This window comes from Dermochelys coriacea, chromosome 2 (genome assembly GCF_009764565.3).
Source record: "Dermochelys coriacea isolate rDerCor1 chromosome 2, rDerCor1.pri.v4, whole genome shotgun sequence".
Lineage (NCBI taxonomy): Eukaryota > Metazoa > Chordata > Testudines > Dermochelyidae > Dermochelys > Dermochelys coriacea.
Genome location: NC_050069.1, coordinates 148895904 through 148913884, shown reverse-complemented (window position 1 = coordinate 148913884; position 17981 = coordinate 148895904). Strand labels below are relative to the sequence as shown.

General features: G+C 39.1%; 1 protein-coding gene across 4 annotated transcripts in view; it reads left to right on the top strand.

Annotated features, from left to right (window-relative positions):
* LPCAT1 (lysophosphatidylcholine acyltransferase 1) overlaps positions 1-17981 on the top strand; it is a 175611-nt gene that overhangs the window by 85853 nt on the left and 71777 nt on the right. For all 4 annotated transcript variants that reach the window (XM_038389224.2, XM_038389225.2, XM_043508503.1 and 1 more), the window contains exon 10: positions 8768-8893. In XM_038389224.2, the coding sequence (XP_038245152.1) occupies positions 8768-8893 (126 nt within the window). The remainder of the gene's footprint in view (positions 1-8767; positions 8894-17981) is intronic.

Genomic DNA, 17981 nt, shown 5'->3' with positions numbered 1-17981 from the left:
TAAAGAGGTTGTGAAGGCTAGGACTAGAACAGATTTTAAAAAAACTGGATAAATTCATGGAGGTTAAATCCATTAATGGCTATTAGCCAGGATGAGTAACGAATGGTGTTCCTAGTCTCTGTCTGCAGAGGGTGGATATGGATGACAGGAGAGAGATCACTTGATCATTACCTGTTGGGTTCACTTCCTCTGGGGCACCTGGCTTTGGCCACTATTGGCAGACAGGTTACTGGGCTGGATGGACCTTTGGTCTGATCCAGTATGGCCATTTTATGTTCTTATGTACTTAGAGTTTAACCATTCTTCATATGAGGACCATGATAGGTCCAACTTCCCCAAAACATCCAATTTTTTGAGTCTCGTTTCATCTTAATTCAAAACCCGTCTTCCCTCTTGAGGGGAAATCCAACTGAGACTGGCTACTCAAAATCAGTTTGAGATCAGCAGAGTGTCAGAAGTGAAATTACAAAGGAGACAGCTCTGGCATTGTCAAGTGTTTGTTGTGAAGGATATATCAGGATCCACCCCATTTTTTTGATGTATTTCCTGATAATCCTGCTATTGAATGAACTCTGTACATGTATACAGTATACATCCTTACAATAGTCAAGGAAACAGAATATATCATAAGAATGGCCATGCTGGGTCAGACTGAAGGTCCATCTAACCCAGTTATCCTGTCTTCTGATAGTGGCCAATGCCAGGTGCTCCAGAGGGAATGAACAGAACAGGTAATCAAGTGATCCATTCCCTGTTGCTCGTTCCCAGCTTCTGGCAAACAGAGGCCAGGGACACCATCCCGGAAATAGGCCAAAGGATACTCTCCAGGCATGTTTGAGTTACTTGGGTTAAGCCCCCTCCTACCAGTCAAAATTATTACCGTTGCCCTAATCAACACAGCTCCATCAGTCATAGCAGACCTATTACTAGCTATTCATAATGTATATCCTGATGAGACTTCTCCAGAAAGAGTTTTCATTTGTCATGTGATTCTATCTGAATTAGATGAATTTATCTGGATATGGCCTCACTGCAAAATCAGCATATGCCAACCTAATTTTGCTTCTTATTTGATGGCTTCATTAACTATCTGAGCCTTGGCATCTTATAGGTCCTTATAATGGTGGCCTTTGTGGGAGGCCCTCCAGTCATCCAAAATAAGAGTTTAGTTTCTCACCCTCAGATGTTCAAATAACCAAAACAGTTGCAAAACTTACTCTTCCTTTACTTTACTTATTAATTGGAAGCTTAACTTGGAACTGGGATGATTGAGGAAATAATCTTTTAAATCAGTGGTGGGTTCTTTATTGTTCTTGTCACTTAAAGTTGCATTTTTTGTGGTCATAATTTGGGCAAGGAAGATCCAGTGAATTGCATCCCTTATCCTTTAAGAAAGCCTTGAGTTCTTTCCTGGCAGTGTGATTCTTTGGAGAACACCTGCATTGCTTCCTAAAACAGTGTTACCGGGTCATCTAAAGCAAGAGAGTACACTATCTTTATTCTGCTCTTATCCTCCTAAGGAAATAAGGTGGCATTACCTAAATCTGTTAAGCTATAAAATTCTACTTAGGCAGGAAAAAGTATTTCCAAAAAATGGGTGTTTTTAAATCATTTATGCTGGCATGAATTGAGGTCTCAAAGCTTCAAAAGCAATTATTGCCCACTAGGTCTGAGGAGCAATTATTAATTATAAGAGAGAAAATATTTCTTCTTAGTCTAAAAGCTCTCTTTACATGATCTATTTTTAACTTTTTGGGGAGTGAGAAAGGAGGGAGAAGTATAGCTTTCATGAGGAAATCTGCAAAGCAGCTATACAGAGGTTGTCCACTCTTGCATCCATTTTGTAATGTTTTGTGAATCATAAACAGCACATGTTGCCTTTGTTGTCATGTCTTGCAGTCAGCTGCCATTTCCATTTCTGTTCTCTTTTCTTTCTGGGGTCTGGACTGATTGCTAATTCCCGGTAGTCTGTTCAAAACAATTGGGTTGTGTCTTAGAGAACAAGACAACTTTACAGTTAAGAATCAATTTGTTTTGTAATAGGGAGTCAGTCAGTCTAGATTTTTATTTCTTTAATTTTTAAATTATTTTTGGACTTTAAGTGGCAGAACATATGGGCTTGTGATGCAGTTCCTGAGTTTACATATGGGGACTAGCTAGGCATCAAAACTTGGATCCGCTGAGCTGCTTCCATGAGAGCTTGTGGGTGTGGTTACCCAATAGTTTCATCTAGACTGATGGATTCTCTGTTATGAAAAGATAAATGTTCAGGTAAGAACAAAACTTCCTTATTTTGACTCTTCGCTGAACTTTATTGTTCCCTCCATCACTTCTCCTGCCACTTACAATAGCACCCTGGATTCTCCCCTTCATTTTTGATGTTCTTGAATGTTCCTGCTCCCTTCTTTTCAACCCATCACCTTGAAATAGACGCTTGACAAATATCTTTCAAGATTCTAACACTGGGCTCAACAGCTAAGATATTCTTTTGCTGGCCCACATCCATTGCTGAATTTAAAATTTCCTCTCTCCCTCCCATCCCAAATACATAATGTCTGGAGAACATCCACTGTTCCATTTGTAGGATTAAAATAAATTGAGTATGTGAAGCCTCAGATTGGACTCATAAACTGACTGGTTAAGAAGAAATTTCACCTACAAGCAGATTATTTTGTAATGGCTGTTTTTGGATTTCCTCTGTAGCATCTGGTACTGTCCACTGTCAGATACCCCATTCTGAGCTAAATTGGCCACTGGTTTGTCTCAACAGTGCAGCGCATGGGCTGAAAAGATTTAGATCCTCTTCTCTGGGAGATGAGCCTACCGCTTCTCCACCTCCAAGGGTTCCACAAAAGGTCATGTAGTGGCTACCCTTTTCCTTAGAGAGACATACACAGGATACATGCCATGCAGACTGTCCTGTCAGTCTCTTTGGTGGTGTACTCCCACCCCGTATGAACCATCTCCTACATATTGTAACAGTAGAACCAGTTCTGTAGAGCGAGATTTTGGAAAGGGCACAAAATTTCCTTGTGGTAAAAGAGAAACAATGGAACATAGCCCATGTTGGACCTCCGGTCTCTTCAACAAGTCCATGAGGAGATCAGTATTCCAGATGGAAATACTGAAATTCATCATAACAGTATTGTCTTCCCAAACTTCAGAATATGAAAATAAACCTATTGGAGGTCTACTGGAGATATGATCAGGAACAGCCACTGGAGATGCTTTAGCTTCTGCTACAACAGGAAGCATTTTTAAAGCAAAGTACTCAGTTTTTAGACTCGTAATTCAAAACGGGTATTCAAAAATGTCACATCTTCCCTCCCTTCAAGTTAAAGGGATGCATGTCTTTCCTTGTCTGGAAGACTGTCTCATCGTGTTATGCAGGGCTCAGCAATGATCGCTCAAAGCTTTCAGAAACATGGCTATGAGCAAAAAGTGGAAGGGCCAATTAAAGCCTTCCCAAAACTCCATCATTTAAGTTGTTATTGTCAAAGACATTCTTTTATTTCAGAACAAGATAGTGTCTGATTTGGTAAACATTATCGCTTACCTCTTCTCAGATAAAATCTATGACTCAGCTCATAGGCCAGTTGATCTCATGTGAATGCCAGACACAGTTCTTGCTTAACTTCCAGCCAGCAATTGGAGCAAATCAGTATATATAGCTCTTACTCCAGATCCAGTACTAGCATCTCTTGATTAATTCATTCTTAATATTATTTAGTAGCCAGGCTAGATAAGCTGATCATCAATACAGATACTAGACCCCATGTAGAGGAAACATATGTGGACTCCTATATGACTTGGGCTGTGATGTGGGCCCCAGGAGGAAACCTGCCTCGTGCTGTGGACCATCAAGCTCACACCTCCATTTCCAGCAGATTACTGGGGAACTGTATCCTGGAATGCAAAAAGAGTTGGAGATAAATGGTAGATAAACAATTAAATATGAACTCCTTGTATGATACTATAGCTAAGGGGGCTAATGTAATCTTCTCTAAGTTTTCACATCCGGGGTACATCTAAATCTTGAAGATCAGAAATATGGTGTGTATATGACTGCCAAAGAGACAGAAAACCTTCAGTACTGCTTAGAGAAGTAGCTTTGTTCATGTCCTGGCAGAAGCTTTTGCCCCTGTTCCTTCGCGTTCTACACCAAGAAGAAAAATCAGGGTCAGATGGCTCAGGAAGGGATTGCAGTCCAGATCAGGTAGCCTTTTGGTACATCACAGACTAGGTTGGAAGCTTGTTGATGAACCTGCTTGTATCAAAGTCCAATTGGGAAATAAAAAAAAAAAAAAAGGGGGGTACTGCAGAAGGAAAGCACTCAGAAGCAGAGGCTGTTGCCTCCTTATCTCAGAATGGGTCTAAAAGACTTTTATGCCTGTGAACTAACCAGGCTGCTATCCCCAAGATTACCGTGATCTTTCTCATATAATAGAAAATGATATTGTTGTCCTTGTTGTTGAATCCAAACATAGTAAGTCTGTAATAGTAAGTAAATAGAAATGTATGAGTTCATGTGAATAGGCCTACAGAGGAATAAAGCAGATACATTCAAATATAGCAGAGAGATTCAAAGCCTCATTACTATGCACTCTGAAAGGAGCAGCCATTTTGTGGACGGAGAGAGTGCTCACATTTTATGAGGATTTTATAAGGCTACTACAGGGACTTCCATCCACACTTTCTCAAACAACATAGAGTCAACATCTTCACTCTTGCTGAGGCAAAAGAGTGTACTGAAACAGGGAGCTCCGTTAACTCTTGAATGCCTTTTCAGATCTAGATGGGCAAATTGAATCTTCCCTACCTTCCTCCCTTGGGACGATTTACTGCTTTCTGCATCCCAAAGTATCTGTATGATATGGTGGAGACAGAGAGGGAAAATTCTTACCTGTGAAACTATCGGACAATATGACCCTGCCTTGGAGAATTACATTATGTTCAAGGGGAAGTTCTGTCTATTGCGTGCTTAAGTTTTTTGAAAGGATAGAAGACGTTCCTCCAGGAAAACTTTAAACTTCATGTCAAGGTTCTCTTGCAGATGGTTTGACCTCTTAAACTTGTTTTATTTTTCAACTTTAGAAGCTATTGTTTTAGATTTCTTCCTGATTACATCCTATATTAGCCTCTCCGTGTCTTTGCCTAGGACTGTTGTTATGCTAACCAGCCTGTACTTATTGGCTGGCTGATCACCCCATTCATTCTTTTTAAATAGTGGCATAACTGTTGCTTTTTTCTAATCCTATAGGACTTCCTCAGTATTCTACAATGAGTTAAGTATCAAAATCAATGCTTCAAATTGCATCAGCCAATTCCTTTAAAACTCTTGGGTACTGCAGACATGAGTGTTTAGATTTAGCAGTCGTTTAGTATCCTGCCTCGATACTGTCAGAATAAAAAGTAATTCATTATCACTGTAAACTGTGAATAGTATCCCGCTTCTTTTCAAATACAGAATGCTAATATTAATAGAATATTTGTTTTTTTTCAGCATTATTGATTGTTTTACCATCCTGATTTGTTAGCATCTAACCAGCGTAATTTCTGCAAAGGAAAATCATGTTTTACTAATCTATTAGAATTCTTTGAACTTCTCAATAAATTGTAGATAAAGAAGTGTTTGGGGCTTTTGACATTCTCCCTGAGAAGCAGCTACTAAATGATTTGGGGCTTAGGGGCAAAGTGGTGTCATGAATCAAAAACTAGCTAATATTCAGTGAATGAAGAATAGGATTAAATGGTCAATTTTCATCAGACATGAGGTTAGTAATGGCATGCTTCAAGGCTTTGTATTAAATTCAGTGTTTAATACGTTTATGAATGATCTGGAAAGGAGTATGAGCAATGGGATCAAAAGATTTGCAGATGATCCAAAATTATTTAGGTTAGTCCAAAGAGGACTGTAAGGAAATTCAGAGGGATATAGCCAAAGTAGGTGAATGGGCTACACAATTGCAGATACAGTTCTTTGTTGATAAATGCAAAGTAATGCATGTTGGAAGGAAGAATTTTGAATTAATTGTACACCTTAGAGCAGTGGTTCTTAACATTTATTGCAGTCTGCACCCCTTTGGTTCTCAAAATTCATTCTCGCACCCCTTATCAAAAATAGTTAAAGTAGGTCAATTCTTTAAACCTAGATATATTTTGTTTGTATGTTACAGTAATTTGTTAAAAATGTATAATGTTAATAAATACATAGGTGCTTAATTTGTATTTTCGATGATTTACCTTCTAAAAAAATCTGGCATGTCTCGCACCTCCAGAAAGAGCGTCTCGCACCCCAGGGGGTGCATGCACCCCAGGTTAAGAACCACTGCCTTAGAGGGTTCTAAATTATTATTATTTTGAAAAGCTGGTTTTAAAACTATATGTAGCAATAGTCTCCACGGAAATTAAAGTGATTTAAACACTTATTTCAGACTTTTTTCTCTGACCTTCAGTGTAGCAAACACAGTGCTACTCAATCAAAAAAAAAATTACTCTGCAGTATCATGGCAGCTGAGGCCCCCTTTTTGGCATCTCACAGTATCAAGCTCCTATGTGAAGCAAAACTAAAAGTTCTTAATATAATTTATTTTGTATTATGGGAACTTCAAGATTTTTTTTTTCTTTATATCACTTTTTGTCCCAACTATTTGGGAAAAAGTTAAGCTTGCTTGTATTTCATACTAGTTACACACTTGTCTTTTTCATTGTGTACCTTTGGGAACACAAAGTGTTCTGTGAGCTACATTTTGAATAAAACCTTGAAGTAATGGTGGTGGTTCTTCGAGCTTCTGTGCATATGGATCCCATTCATGATGTGCTGTCACCCCTGCACAGGCGTTTGGAATTTTTTTTAAAATCTAGAAGTGGGGGACGTGCATGTGTTCCTCGTACTCTCATGCTTCCGCCCTCGAGCAGAAGGGGAAGAGCGACCCCAACCTCCAATCAGCCATTTGTGATCACCCTGTCGAAGAGTTGGAACTTCAGTGTTCCTCCTCCCACTCTATTTAGTTTTCGATTAAGATAAGTAGGTAGGATTTTTTTTTCATGAAGCAGCTAATTTAGATTTTCACATACTCCTTTCTATTTCTTTTTGGCTTATTGGTATGAAAAAAAAAGCTTAAGTACTAGGTTAGTTGTAGGAAATAAGTAAATTTCACTGGACTGCCTACAGTATGTCTCATCCTCTATCTCCTGGCTTCAAGAGTGATACTTCTAAAAGAAAGACACAACTGTCTTCCTTGTATCTTCCTTGGGGAGAGTCACTTGACAGCAGTGTGTGTGATTTTCAAGGTTTTCAAAGAACATACATGGAAGATTAGTGCATCAAGGCTTAAATCTGTTTCTTATGGAAAACTCCTTGAGAACATCTTCAATCAAAGAGGCTTTGAGGGATCAGGTGACTTCCACCTGCTCTATTCATGCCTCCAGTACTCCTGAGATGAGGAAAATCTCTCTCCAAGCTGCAAAGGTCTTAAGAGACCGTATAAATATAAGAATTTGCCACAGCAGACTGAGATCCTATTGGAGCAGTCAGAGCCCCCTTCTCCTCCTGGGAGAAACAAACAAGACTCGGGCAAGCTAAGAAGTCAGTCAAGCGGATGCCAACAGTGTGTGTGTCTACACCAAAGCACTCTTCTCATAGGGTGCCATCATCACTTTCACAAGCATTCTTGTCATTTGCACCTATGAGTAAGGAGCCTTCATCAATTTTACCTCAGCTCTGGGCTTCCTGGTCAATTTCGCAGTCTTTGGGCTTCCTGTGTCAATTTCACCTTAGAACACCATCCTCCTGAGTTTCTGGCTATGTCTACATAGCAAAGAGAAACCCATGGCTGGCCCGTGCCAGCTGACTTGGGCTCGCAGGGGATCGGGTTGTGGGGCTGTTTCATTGCTGTGTAGAGTTCTGGGCTGGGACCGGAGCTTGGGCTCTGTGACTGGAGCTTGGGCTCTGGGACCCTGTAGGTCAGTGATATTTTTTCCATGGTCATACTTCAGGAAGCTTTGATGTGAATTTTATTTCCTTATTTTTGTTCGCCTATTATATTATTCTTAGTGTTCTTTTCTTTTGTATCTCCTTGGACTTGTATCTGAAGAGTCAAAGTAAACATTCTGCAGCAGGTTTCCGTAGAATGTATCTTTAGTTTTTTGTACACCTCTACCCTGATAACGCAACCTGATATAACACGAATTCGGATATAATGCAGTAAAGCAGTGCTCAGGGGGGCGAGGCAGGGCGGATCAGCGCATCAGCATGTCTGGCTCCGACACGCTGCTCTGAGTGGTGTGTTAAGGGTGCCAGGCCAGGGCCGAGGGGGTTGGATAAGAGGCAGAGGGTCTCGGGTTGGTCAGGGGACAAGGAGCAGAGGGGCTTAGAAAGGGGGTGGGGTCTCTGGAGGGAGTAGTTGGGACAAGGAGCGGGGGGGTTGGATGGGTCGGGGGTTCTGAGGGGTCAGTCAGGGGTCTGCGGGAAGTGACTATTAATAACGGAAATGCTTGAGGGCAAAGCAAGTTCGATATAACGCGGTTTCATTTATAACGTGGTAAGATTTTTTGGCTCCTGAGGACAGCATTATATCGGGGTAGAGGTGTACTTACATTTTCCCCGTTGGCTATTCACTTTTTAAATTTTCGCTTTGATATATTTGTGTAGGGTTTAATGCTGTACACAGCCAAGGTAATAAAGGGATGGGGTGGGTGTGTGTGTGTAAAAGATAGATTTGTGTATCAAAAGAGATATTTACTGTATCGGGTTTCTTTACTCAAGGGCTTTGGGAGTTTCAGTAACAGACTACACATTTGAAGACTGCCAGCTAGCTTTGGCTGAAGGACAACTTCGTCTGCCTTCAAACACCTGCCTTTTAGAATTTGCAAAGCTTGTGAGAAGCCTTGGGTGAGCATATAAAATGATTTTTATTTATAAAGCATGATTATTACAATATTGTTTCACTGACGTTTATACACACACAACTGTCTTAGTTACCTTTATGACTAGAAAATGGAATTTTATATTAAACAGAAAGCACTAATGTATATTGCAAGAAGTACCTCGCTTGAGGTCCCCTCCTGTGCACCTTCCGAGGTTGGAGAGCCTTTATCTGGACCAGTAGGTGAAAGAAAGACTTTGGCTCCTTTAATGATTGCACCTCTTATTTCCTCCTCTCCTCATGGACTTGAGCGGGAAGGGGGAGAACCTTAACTGGCTGGCTGGACAGAACGTGCCGTGTTAGTCTTTTGGCTCCTGAGCCATCAGCTGACAGTTTGTAAGCCCTTCTCCCTGCCTGAGGTGTCATTCTGCACCCTGAACAAAGCTCTTCCTCTTGGGATGAGAATAGGATATCCAGGTTTTGGGGCCTTGCTTTGGGCATCATCCTAGTTATCTTTTGGGAGGATGGGAAGGAATTTTTCCCTCATTGCCAGATTGGCCTGGGCACAGTGGGGTTGTTTCACCTTCCCCTGAGCAGCCCAGGGAACTAGTGGGTTAGGTCAGATTGTAAAATTCATGTTGTCACAACTTGGTGGATGCCTCGTGGATAAGCATTTGATAGGGGATCCAGTTCCACCGCAGATTAGAAGGCATCTCCTAAAGAAAGTGGGAAGTGGAATTGGGGCTCCTAATGTCTTATATGGCAAGGAGTCAACCCACTCTTCCCTTAATTTTCATACGACGGGTTGGCAGTCAGAACCCAGTGTTGGGGTCACTGTGTTGGGGAGTGGACTGCAGGCAGCCCTCCCCCTGGTGGTAAAGAGAGAGAGATGTGGGGCAGCCAATAGTGGCCACCTGGGTGGCACAACTTACAGAAAGAAGGATGACCTGCACTGGATGTCTTGTTGCCAGATAGTTCCCATATGTGTTGCTTAGTTAAAGTGTGGCCTAGCTAAACAATATTATTGGTGTTTTGTCTGTCTTCCTCAAGTGCCTGGAATCATCTCACTGGATTTATTTTTAAAATTCCACACTTGTTATACTTCAAACAAGTCTTGGATGATCTTATATTATAAGACAACAAACGTAAACAGTGCTTCAACTGGTTGCTCCTCTCCCAGCATGCCTAGAAAAAGCAGCTATGGACAGCTTATGGTTCTGTCTTCTGCCGTGTTGATTAAGGCTGATGTGTAAGCTTTATGGCTGTCAAGCGATTAAAAAAATTAATCACAATTAATCGCACTGTCAATAATAGAATACCATTTATTTAAATGTTTTTGGGTGTTTTTTACATTTTCAAATACATTGATTTCAATTATAACACAGAATACAAAGTGTACAGTTCTCACTTCATATTTATTTTTGATTACAAGTATTTGCAATGTAAAAAACAAAATAAATACTATTTTTCAATTCACCTAATACAAGTACTGTAGTGCAATCTCTTTATCCTGAAAGTTGAACTTACAAATGTTGAATTATGTTAAAAAAAAAACTGCATTCAAAAATAAAACAATATAAAACTTTAGAGCCTACAAGTTCACTCAGTCCTATTTCTTGTTCAGCCAATGGCTCAGGCATTCAAGTTTGCTTACATTGCAGGAGATAATGCTGCCTGCTTCTTATTTACAATGTCACCTGAAAGTGAGAACAGGCGTTTTCATGGCACTGTTGTAGCCAGTGTCGCAAGATATTTACATGCCAGATATACTAAACATTAATATGTCCCTTCATGCTTCAACTACCATTCCAGAGGACATGCGTCAATGCTGATGACAGGTTCTGCTCAATAACAATCCAAAGCAGTGTGGACCGACGCATGTCCATTTTCATCATCTGAGTCAGATGCCATGAGCAGAAGGTTGATTTTCTTTTTTGGTGGTTCGGGTTCTGTAATTTCTACATTGGAGTGTTGCTCTTTTAAGACTTTTTTGAAAGCATGCTCCACACCTCATCTCTCTCAGATTTTGGAAGGCACTTCAGATTCTTAAACCTTGGGTCAAGTGCTGTAGCTATCTTTAGAAATCTCAGATTGGTGCCTTCTTTGCATTTTGTCAAATTTGCAATGAAAGTGTTTTTAAAATGAACATCATGTTGGGTCATCATCTGAGACTACTATAACATGAAATATATGGCAGGATGTGGGTAAAATAGAGCTGGAGACATACAATTCTCCCCCAAGGAGTTCAGTCACAAATTAACGCATTATTTTTTTTAGCAAGCATCATCGGCATGGAAGCATGTCTTCTCAAATGGTGGCTGAAGCATGAAGAGGCATATGAATGCTTAACGTATCTGGAACATAAATACCTTGCAATGCCAGCTACAAAAGTCCCATGCGAACGCCTGTTCTCACTTTCTGGTGACGTAAATAAGAAGTGGGCAGCATTATCTCCCGTAAAGGTCAACAAACTTGTTTGTCGTAGCGATTGGCTGAACAAAAAGTAGGACCGAGTGTGGACTTGTAGGCTCTAAAGTTGTGCATTGTTTTGTTTTTGTAGTGCAGCTATGTAAAAAAAAAAAAAAAATCTACATTTGTAAGTTGCACTCTTACAATAAAGGGATTGCACTACAGTACTTGTCTGAGGTGAATTGAAAAATAGTTTCTTTTGTTTATCATTTTCACAATGTAAATATTCGTAATAAAAAATATAAATTGAGCAGTGTACACTTCGTATTCTGTATTGCAATTGAAATCAATATATTTTAAAACGTAGAAGAACATCCAAAATATTTTAATAAATTTCAATTGGTATTCTATTGTTTAACAATGCAATTAAAACTGCAATTAATTTGCGATTTAATTTTTTTAATTGTGGTTAATTTTTTTGAGTTAATCACATGAGTTAATTGCTATTAATCAGCAGCCCTAGTGAGCACCAATCTGGGAACTTATTCAAGTTTTCTTGTTTGCCTCCTCACCTGGAAGCATGGAGTGTAGCCTCATGTTTCCTCTCTCAGTTCTAATTATTTCCTTTCACTAATTAATCCTTTATTTTCCAGCAGTTGTACATACGAGGAAGGAAAGGAGAAAATAATTTCTAGTGTAGGAAATATAGAAGATAGAAGAACAACAGTAAGGATAAGTGCTTTTTCTGTAGAGACTTTACAGCTAAAAGGATCTCCAACAGTACAATAGAGAATGCTACAGGGAGTCAGCAGGAACATTTTATTCTCCACACCAAATTTACCTCTAAAGGCTCTGAGCTGACCTATACTCAATGTAAACCCCTCTCCTTCAGTATGCAAGTGCTAATCCTAGGGCTCATTTTAATCTCCTTGCAACATAGCTTGTCTTCTGTGCCTGCTCAGCAGGCTACCAATCAGCCTCAAAGCTGTTCACCCAAATTATGTCCGCTTGAATTCTGGATGTTAGTGGCTGTTGCGAAAACCAACAATGAAACTCTACTAAAATGAGCATTCTTCCTTGATTTTTCAGAGGCTCTGTGACTCCTTTGATTTGGGTGTCTGTCAGGGTGGATTGATTTAAATCACTAAGTGGAAAAGCATTGATTTAAAAAATTAGTTTTAATCAACTTTTCCATTTTCACTCCAGTTATTTTCTAAAGAAAGGTGCATTCTCAGTGATTGATATAAGCATTAACAAATGTTGATTTACAACTAAATAGAGCCTTTATACTATATTTGGGACATCTTTTTGCTAGCTAGGATGGTATCCTATATCTGTATACATTTATTTAAGCAATTGTATGGCTTAATATTTTCAGATTCTTATTAATTGTACAGTTTTAGTATGTTAGAAAATGTTGAATGATATATTGCTTGTTTGTTAGATAATTAACTTTTTGCTCATGATTTGTATCATGCTGCCTTAGGATGGTAACTGGAATTTAATTAAACAAGAAACAGCATATAAAATTCATTTTTTATTGAACAAAACCTTAAATGTTTTGGATAAAGTAAATTTATCTTATCAAAACATGTTTCACGTTTATAACTAAATTATTTATAAAACAGAGGGATTAACTGTAGTCATTGAATTAAACTGATTATTTCAGGTCAACCTGGGAAATATGTTTCAAATACGCCTAAATGAAAGGGACTGGCGCTTAAGTTTTTTGAAAATGAGACAGTCTCCTAGCTTACTTAGGCTGACCTGTTGTGCCTTATTTATAAAGCTTAGCCTCAAAAGTTAGATGTTTTCCCCCAATACTTTCTTTATGTAGAAAAGAAGCCTTTAACTCATAGTTCTGATAGAGGCTTATGAATTCAGCATATTTATTTTTTTATTTAAATGTTTTAAGAGATTATAATTTTAGAAGATATCATGTTTTTATATTGAATTCAGATTTAATTTTAAATGAGTTTATTTTTATAAAGAAAAATTATAATTTAAATAAAATAAAAAATCTGATTTATAAATATAAAAAAATCTATTTATTTTTAAATCATGGATTTTTATTCACCCTGGCATCTGTACATTGGGGGAAATCTCAGCTGTTCGTGGCTTTTCTCCACTAATAGGAAGACTGCAATCCTGTTTTTCTGCACAGTGGAATGTGGCTTGCAGTAGGACCCTCAACATACGCTTGCTTGAGGTGCAGTCACTATGCAGTTTATTCTTGATTTGAAGGCCAGAAAGGACTGTTGCAATTGTATAGTTTGACTGGCCCCTAAAATGTCACTCAATAATTCCTGCATCAAGCCCAAAAACTTGTGGTTGAACAAGAGCATGACTTCTAGGAAGATATCCAGTCTTAATTATAAAGATTTCAAATGATGTAGAATTTACCACATCCCTTAGTAGATTGTTCCAGTTAAAATTTACACTTTATTTCCAGTATGAATTTGTCTAGCTTTGAATTCCAGTCACTGGATCGTGTTATAGCTTTGTCTGCTACATTGAATTGCCCTGTTTTCATAGATTTGTGGATTTTGAAGGCCGAAGGGACCACTAGATTATCTATTCTGACCTCCTGTATATTATAGGCCATTGCATTTCACTCTGTTAACCCTAAATCGAGCCCAGTAACTTGTTTGGTTAAAGCATATCTTCCAGAAAGGCATGCAGTCTTGCTTTGAAGACATCAAGAGATGGAGTGTGCACGACATCTTTTGGTGGCTTGTTCCAATGCCAAATCACCCTCATAGTTAAAAATGTGTGCCTCATTTCTGATTTGAAATTTGTCTGATTCCAGCTTTGTCACGTTATGCTTTTCTCTGCCAGATTAAAGAGCCTTTCGGTAGCCAGTATTTTCACCCTGTAAAGGTACTTGTACGCTGTAATCAAGTCGCCCCCGGATCTGTTTGATAAGCTAATCAGATTGATCTCCGTAAGTCTCTCACTATAACGCATTTTGTCCAGCCCTCAAGTAATTTTTGTGGCTCTTTTCTGCACCTTCTCCGGTTATTGAATATCCATTTGAAAATGTGAACACCAAAACTGGACACAGTATTCCAGGATCACTCTCAGCAATGCCATAAACAGAGTTAAAATCACTTCCCTACTCCTACTCATGGCCCCCCTGTTTATACATCAAAGGATAATGTATTAGTCCTTTATGCCACAGCATCACAATGGAAGATCATATTGAGCTGATTTTCCACTGAATGCATCCGATGAAGTGAGCTGTAGCTCACGAAAGCTTATGCTCAAATAAATGTTAGTCTCTAAGGTGCCACAAGTACTCCTTTTCTTTTTATTGAGCTGATTGTTCACTATGACCCCTAAACCTTTTTCAGAATCCCTGCTTTCTCAAACACAGTCCCCCATTCTATAGCGTGACAAATTGCCAGCACTACTATGATGGGTCTCGCGCTTTCTCTTCTTGGGGGGTGGGGGTTCAGGGAGGCATTTCTTGCCCCTGAACTGGGGTATTAACTGCCCTACTGGTGTCCTAGAGGAGGGGAGTGGAGAGGGAGGGACCTGGGCCCGCCCTCTACTCTGGATCCCAGCCCAGGGGCTCTAGGGATAGCAGTAAACCACTAGAACTAGCGGTTCCTTCCCCTGGGCTACTTCCCTCTCCTGCCCTTCAGCTTGTGGGGCTTCCTGCCCTTCTTCTGCACAAACCAGGTGTCTCTTTACCTAGGGTCTTGATCGTCTTAGCCCATTGCAGCACTTCTCCAAACTCTCCTCTGCTTCCCTTCAAACTCATAGCAACTTTTCCATTATTTTGCCCAAGAACTGTCAGGCTAATCACATGAGGATGATGTACTTTAACATATTTCTTAGTTACTAATGGACTAGAAAGAGCATCAGATAGGGATATACAATTTTAAATTGGCAGGCCTGGAAAACTTGCACCCAAGAGACCTTAAAGTGTTGGCAGAGGAGCTCTCTGGCCTGCTGATGTCCATTTTTAATAAACCTTGGAATATCAGGGAAATTCCAGAACACTGGACAAGTGCTAATGTTGTTCCAATATTCAAAAAGAATGACCTGTGTAACTGTAGACCGTCATCCCGTCCTGGGCTCTGTTAGTTAGCATGTTGAGCCTATGCATTCAAGATACTGTGGAGGGTTATCAGTACCTCCAAAGCAGATAATGATGTCTTTAATATTGAATATCATCCTCCTCTCCTCTTTTACCCATTCTATTCTTCCTAAACAGGTTATAACCAGCGATTTTAACATTCCAATCGTTAATCATTCCACCAGGTTTCTGAAATGCCAGTTAATGTTACATTTCTTCTCATCAACGATAATGTCCAGTTTGGCATAGTTATATAAGTATTTTTTAAAAAATTATCTTCACAATCTTTGTCACTTTGGTTCAAATTTTTCATTACACACTGTGTGAGTTTGCACTACATTTTGCTCCTTAGCACTCTTCCTTTGAGGTACTCCTTTAATTGCTCCTGGCTGCTCCAGCGAGAAAACTAGCATATCTCTCTCTCTCTCTCTCTCTCTCTCACACACACACACACACACACACACACACACACACACACACACACACACACACACACACACACACACTGCAGACTGTGCCATTCATACATCCCTCCTCCCACTGGAAAGTGTTCCAATGTTCCACAAAACTAAAACCTTCAGTTTCACACCAGTTGTTCAGCCAACAGTCCAGCATTTTCTGCCTTCTACTTCTCTCTCTCATGGAATCAGAAGTATCCTTAAGGTGATCACTTGGACTTTCCTCATCTTCATTTTCCCTTCCAGATCCTTGAAGTTTTGTTATTTGTGTAATTCCCCATGATGCTGTGTCATTTGGTTGCAATATGGAACCATTCAAGTAGTGTTCTTTCCAGTGCCATATACAGAAGTAGTACAACCTCCATATCCCTATTTGATATTTCCTTGTTTATACATTCGGGGTCTGCTTTGGCCACAGCATCAAATTGAGAGCACATATTCAGTTAGTTATCCACCATAACCCCCCAGGTCACTGTCAGAATCACTGCTTTCCAAGATGCAGTTCCTCATCTTGAAAGTATGGTCTCTGTTCTTTGTTCCTAGATCTTGCATTTAGCTCTGTTAAAGTGCATGTTGTCTGACTGTGTGCAGCTTACAAAGTGATGTAGGAAACTGTTTAAATGGCATGACCTTTTCATTTCTTAGAACAAAGATCGGTGGAGTAATATCTGCAAACTTTGTCACCAATGATTTTATATATTCTTTCAGGCCATCGATAAAAATGCATAACAGCATTTGGTGAAGACCTCCTTGGATAGACAATCATTCAGTTATGATTCTCCGTTTACATATATATTAGGAAATTTGTCATTTAGCCAGTTTCTAATCCATTTAATACAGGGTTAGCCAATAGGTGGACTGCAGGCCAAATCCGGACCGCCACACACTTTTGAACAGATCCCGAAATCTGTTTATATAGTTATTATAATTTTTTTATTATTATTTTCTCTGTAGGCTGGACCTTGACTATACCTTGACTAAGAAACCTGGACATTGATTAAAAAAAAATTGACTACCCCTGATGTAATATGTGCTATATGGCTATTGTATAGTGCTCATTTTTGATCAGGATGTCACGTAGTACTAAGTCACAAGCCTTAGAGAAGTCTTAATATATTTACTTCAACGTTATCTATGAAATCTGTACTCGGAAAACAGTATAAAATTTGTTTGATCAGACCTATTTTCCATAAAACCATGTTGAATTTTATATTACAATCTTTAATTGAGTCTCATCAATCATTCTGTGATTTTTCATGTATAGATATCTAACAGGCTTATAATGATCAGGGATATCTCATTTACTCTATTAAATATCAGACTAACATTAACTTTCTTCCAGTCTTCCAAAGTTTGTTTAAAAATTAACATCAATGGTTTAGTGCTCCTCTTCCGACTCGTTTTCAGACTCTCGAGTGCAAGGCATTTGGATGTGCTCCATTTGAAAGTTTAACTTTCAGTAAGACAAGGTAGATGAAGTAGTATCTTTGACTGCACCAATTTGAGACAAGCTATTGTCTTTCAAATATTCCAACACAGCTACAACACTGCATATAATTTTTTAGTAAAGCTGTTTAAATTCCTTCTTAGTTATAGATAAACTAGATGATGAAATACTTTCTATTTCATTTCCAAATACAGAACCAAAATATTTATTGAACACTTCTGCATCAATGACAGTTTTACTATCTACATTTATAAATGAACCTATACCAGTGTTAGGATTCCTTTTATGCATGATTATGTTTTTTTAAATTCCTTCTAATTGTCCTAACTCCACTGGCTATTGACTTTTCATTATTAAGCTTCCCTTACCAATTTTCTGCATTCTTAACTTCTAATGTATATTCATTGCTATTGACTTCACCTTTTTTGTGTGTGTCTTTTTACATTTTTATGGTTGTTTTCGCTTCCCTTTTAAACTAGGATTTTTTTAACCAATCTCATGTGATTATGGGATTGTAGATTTTTAGGCATCTAGTTAAATCACAATATGTGGCAATGGTGCTTCCATCTCACTTGAGTGAAGTCATAAAAGACTATCTCGATCAATGCAGGCCTCATAATGGTGGTATCCAGACCACCCTTGAAAGTCCGTTTCTCTAAAGATACCACCTATTTAAGAGTCTCACTTGTAAGATCCTCCTAGTTTTCCAGCTTACC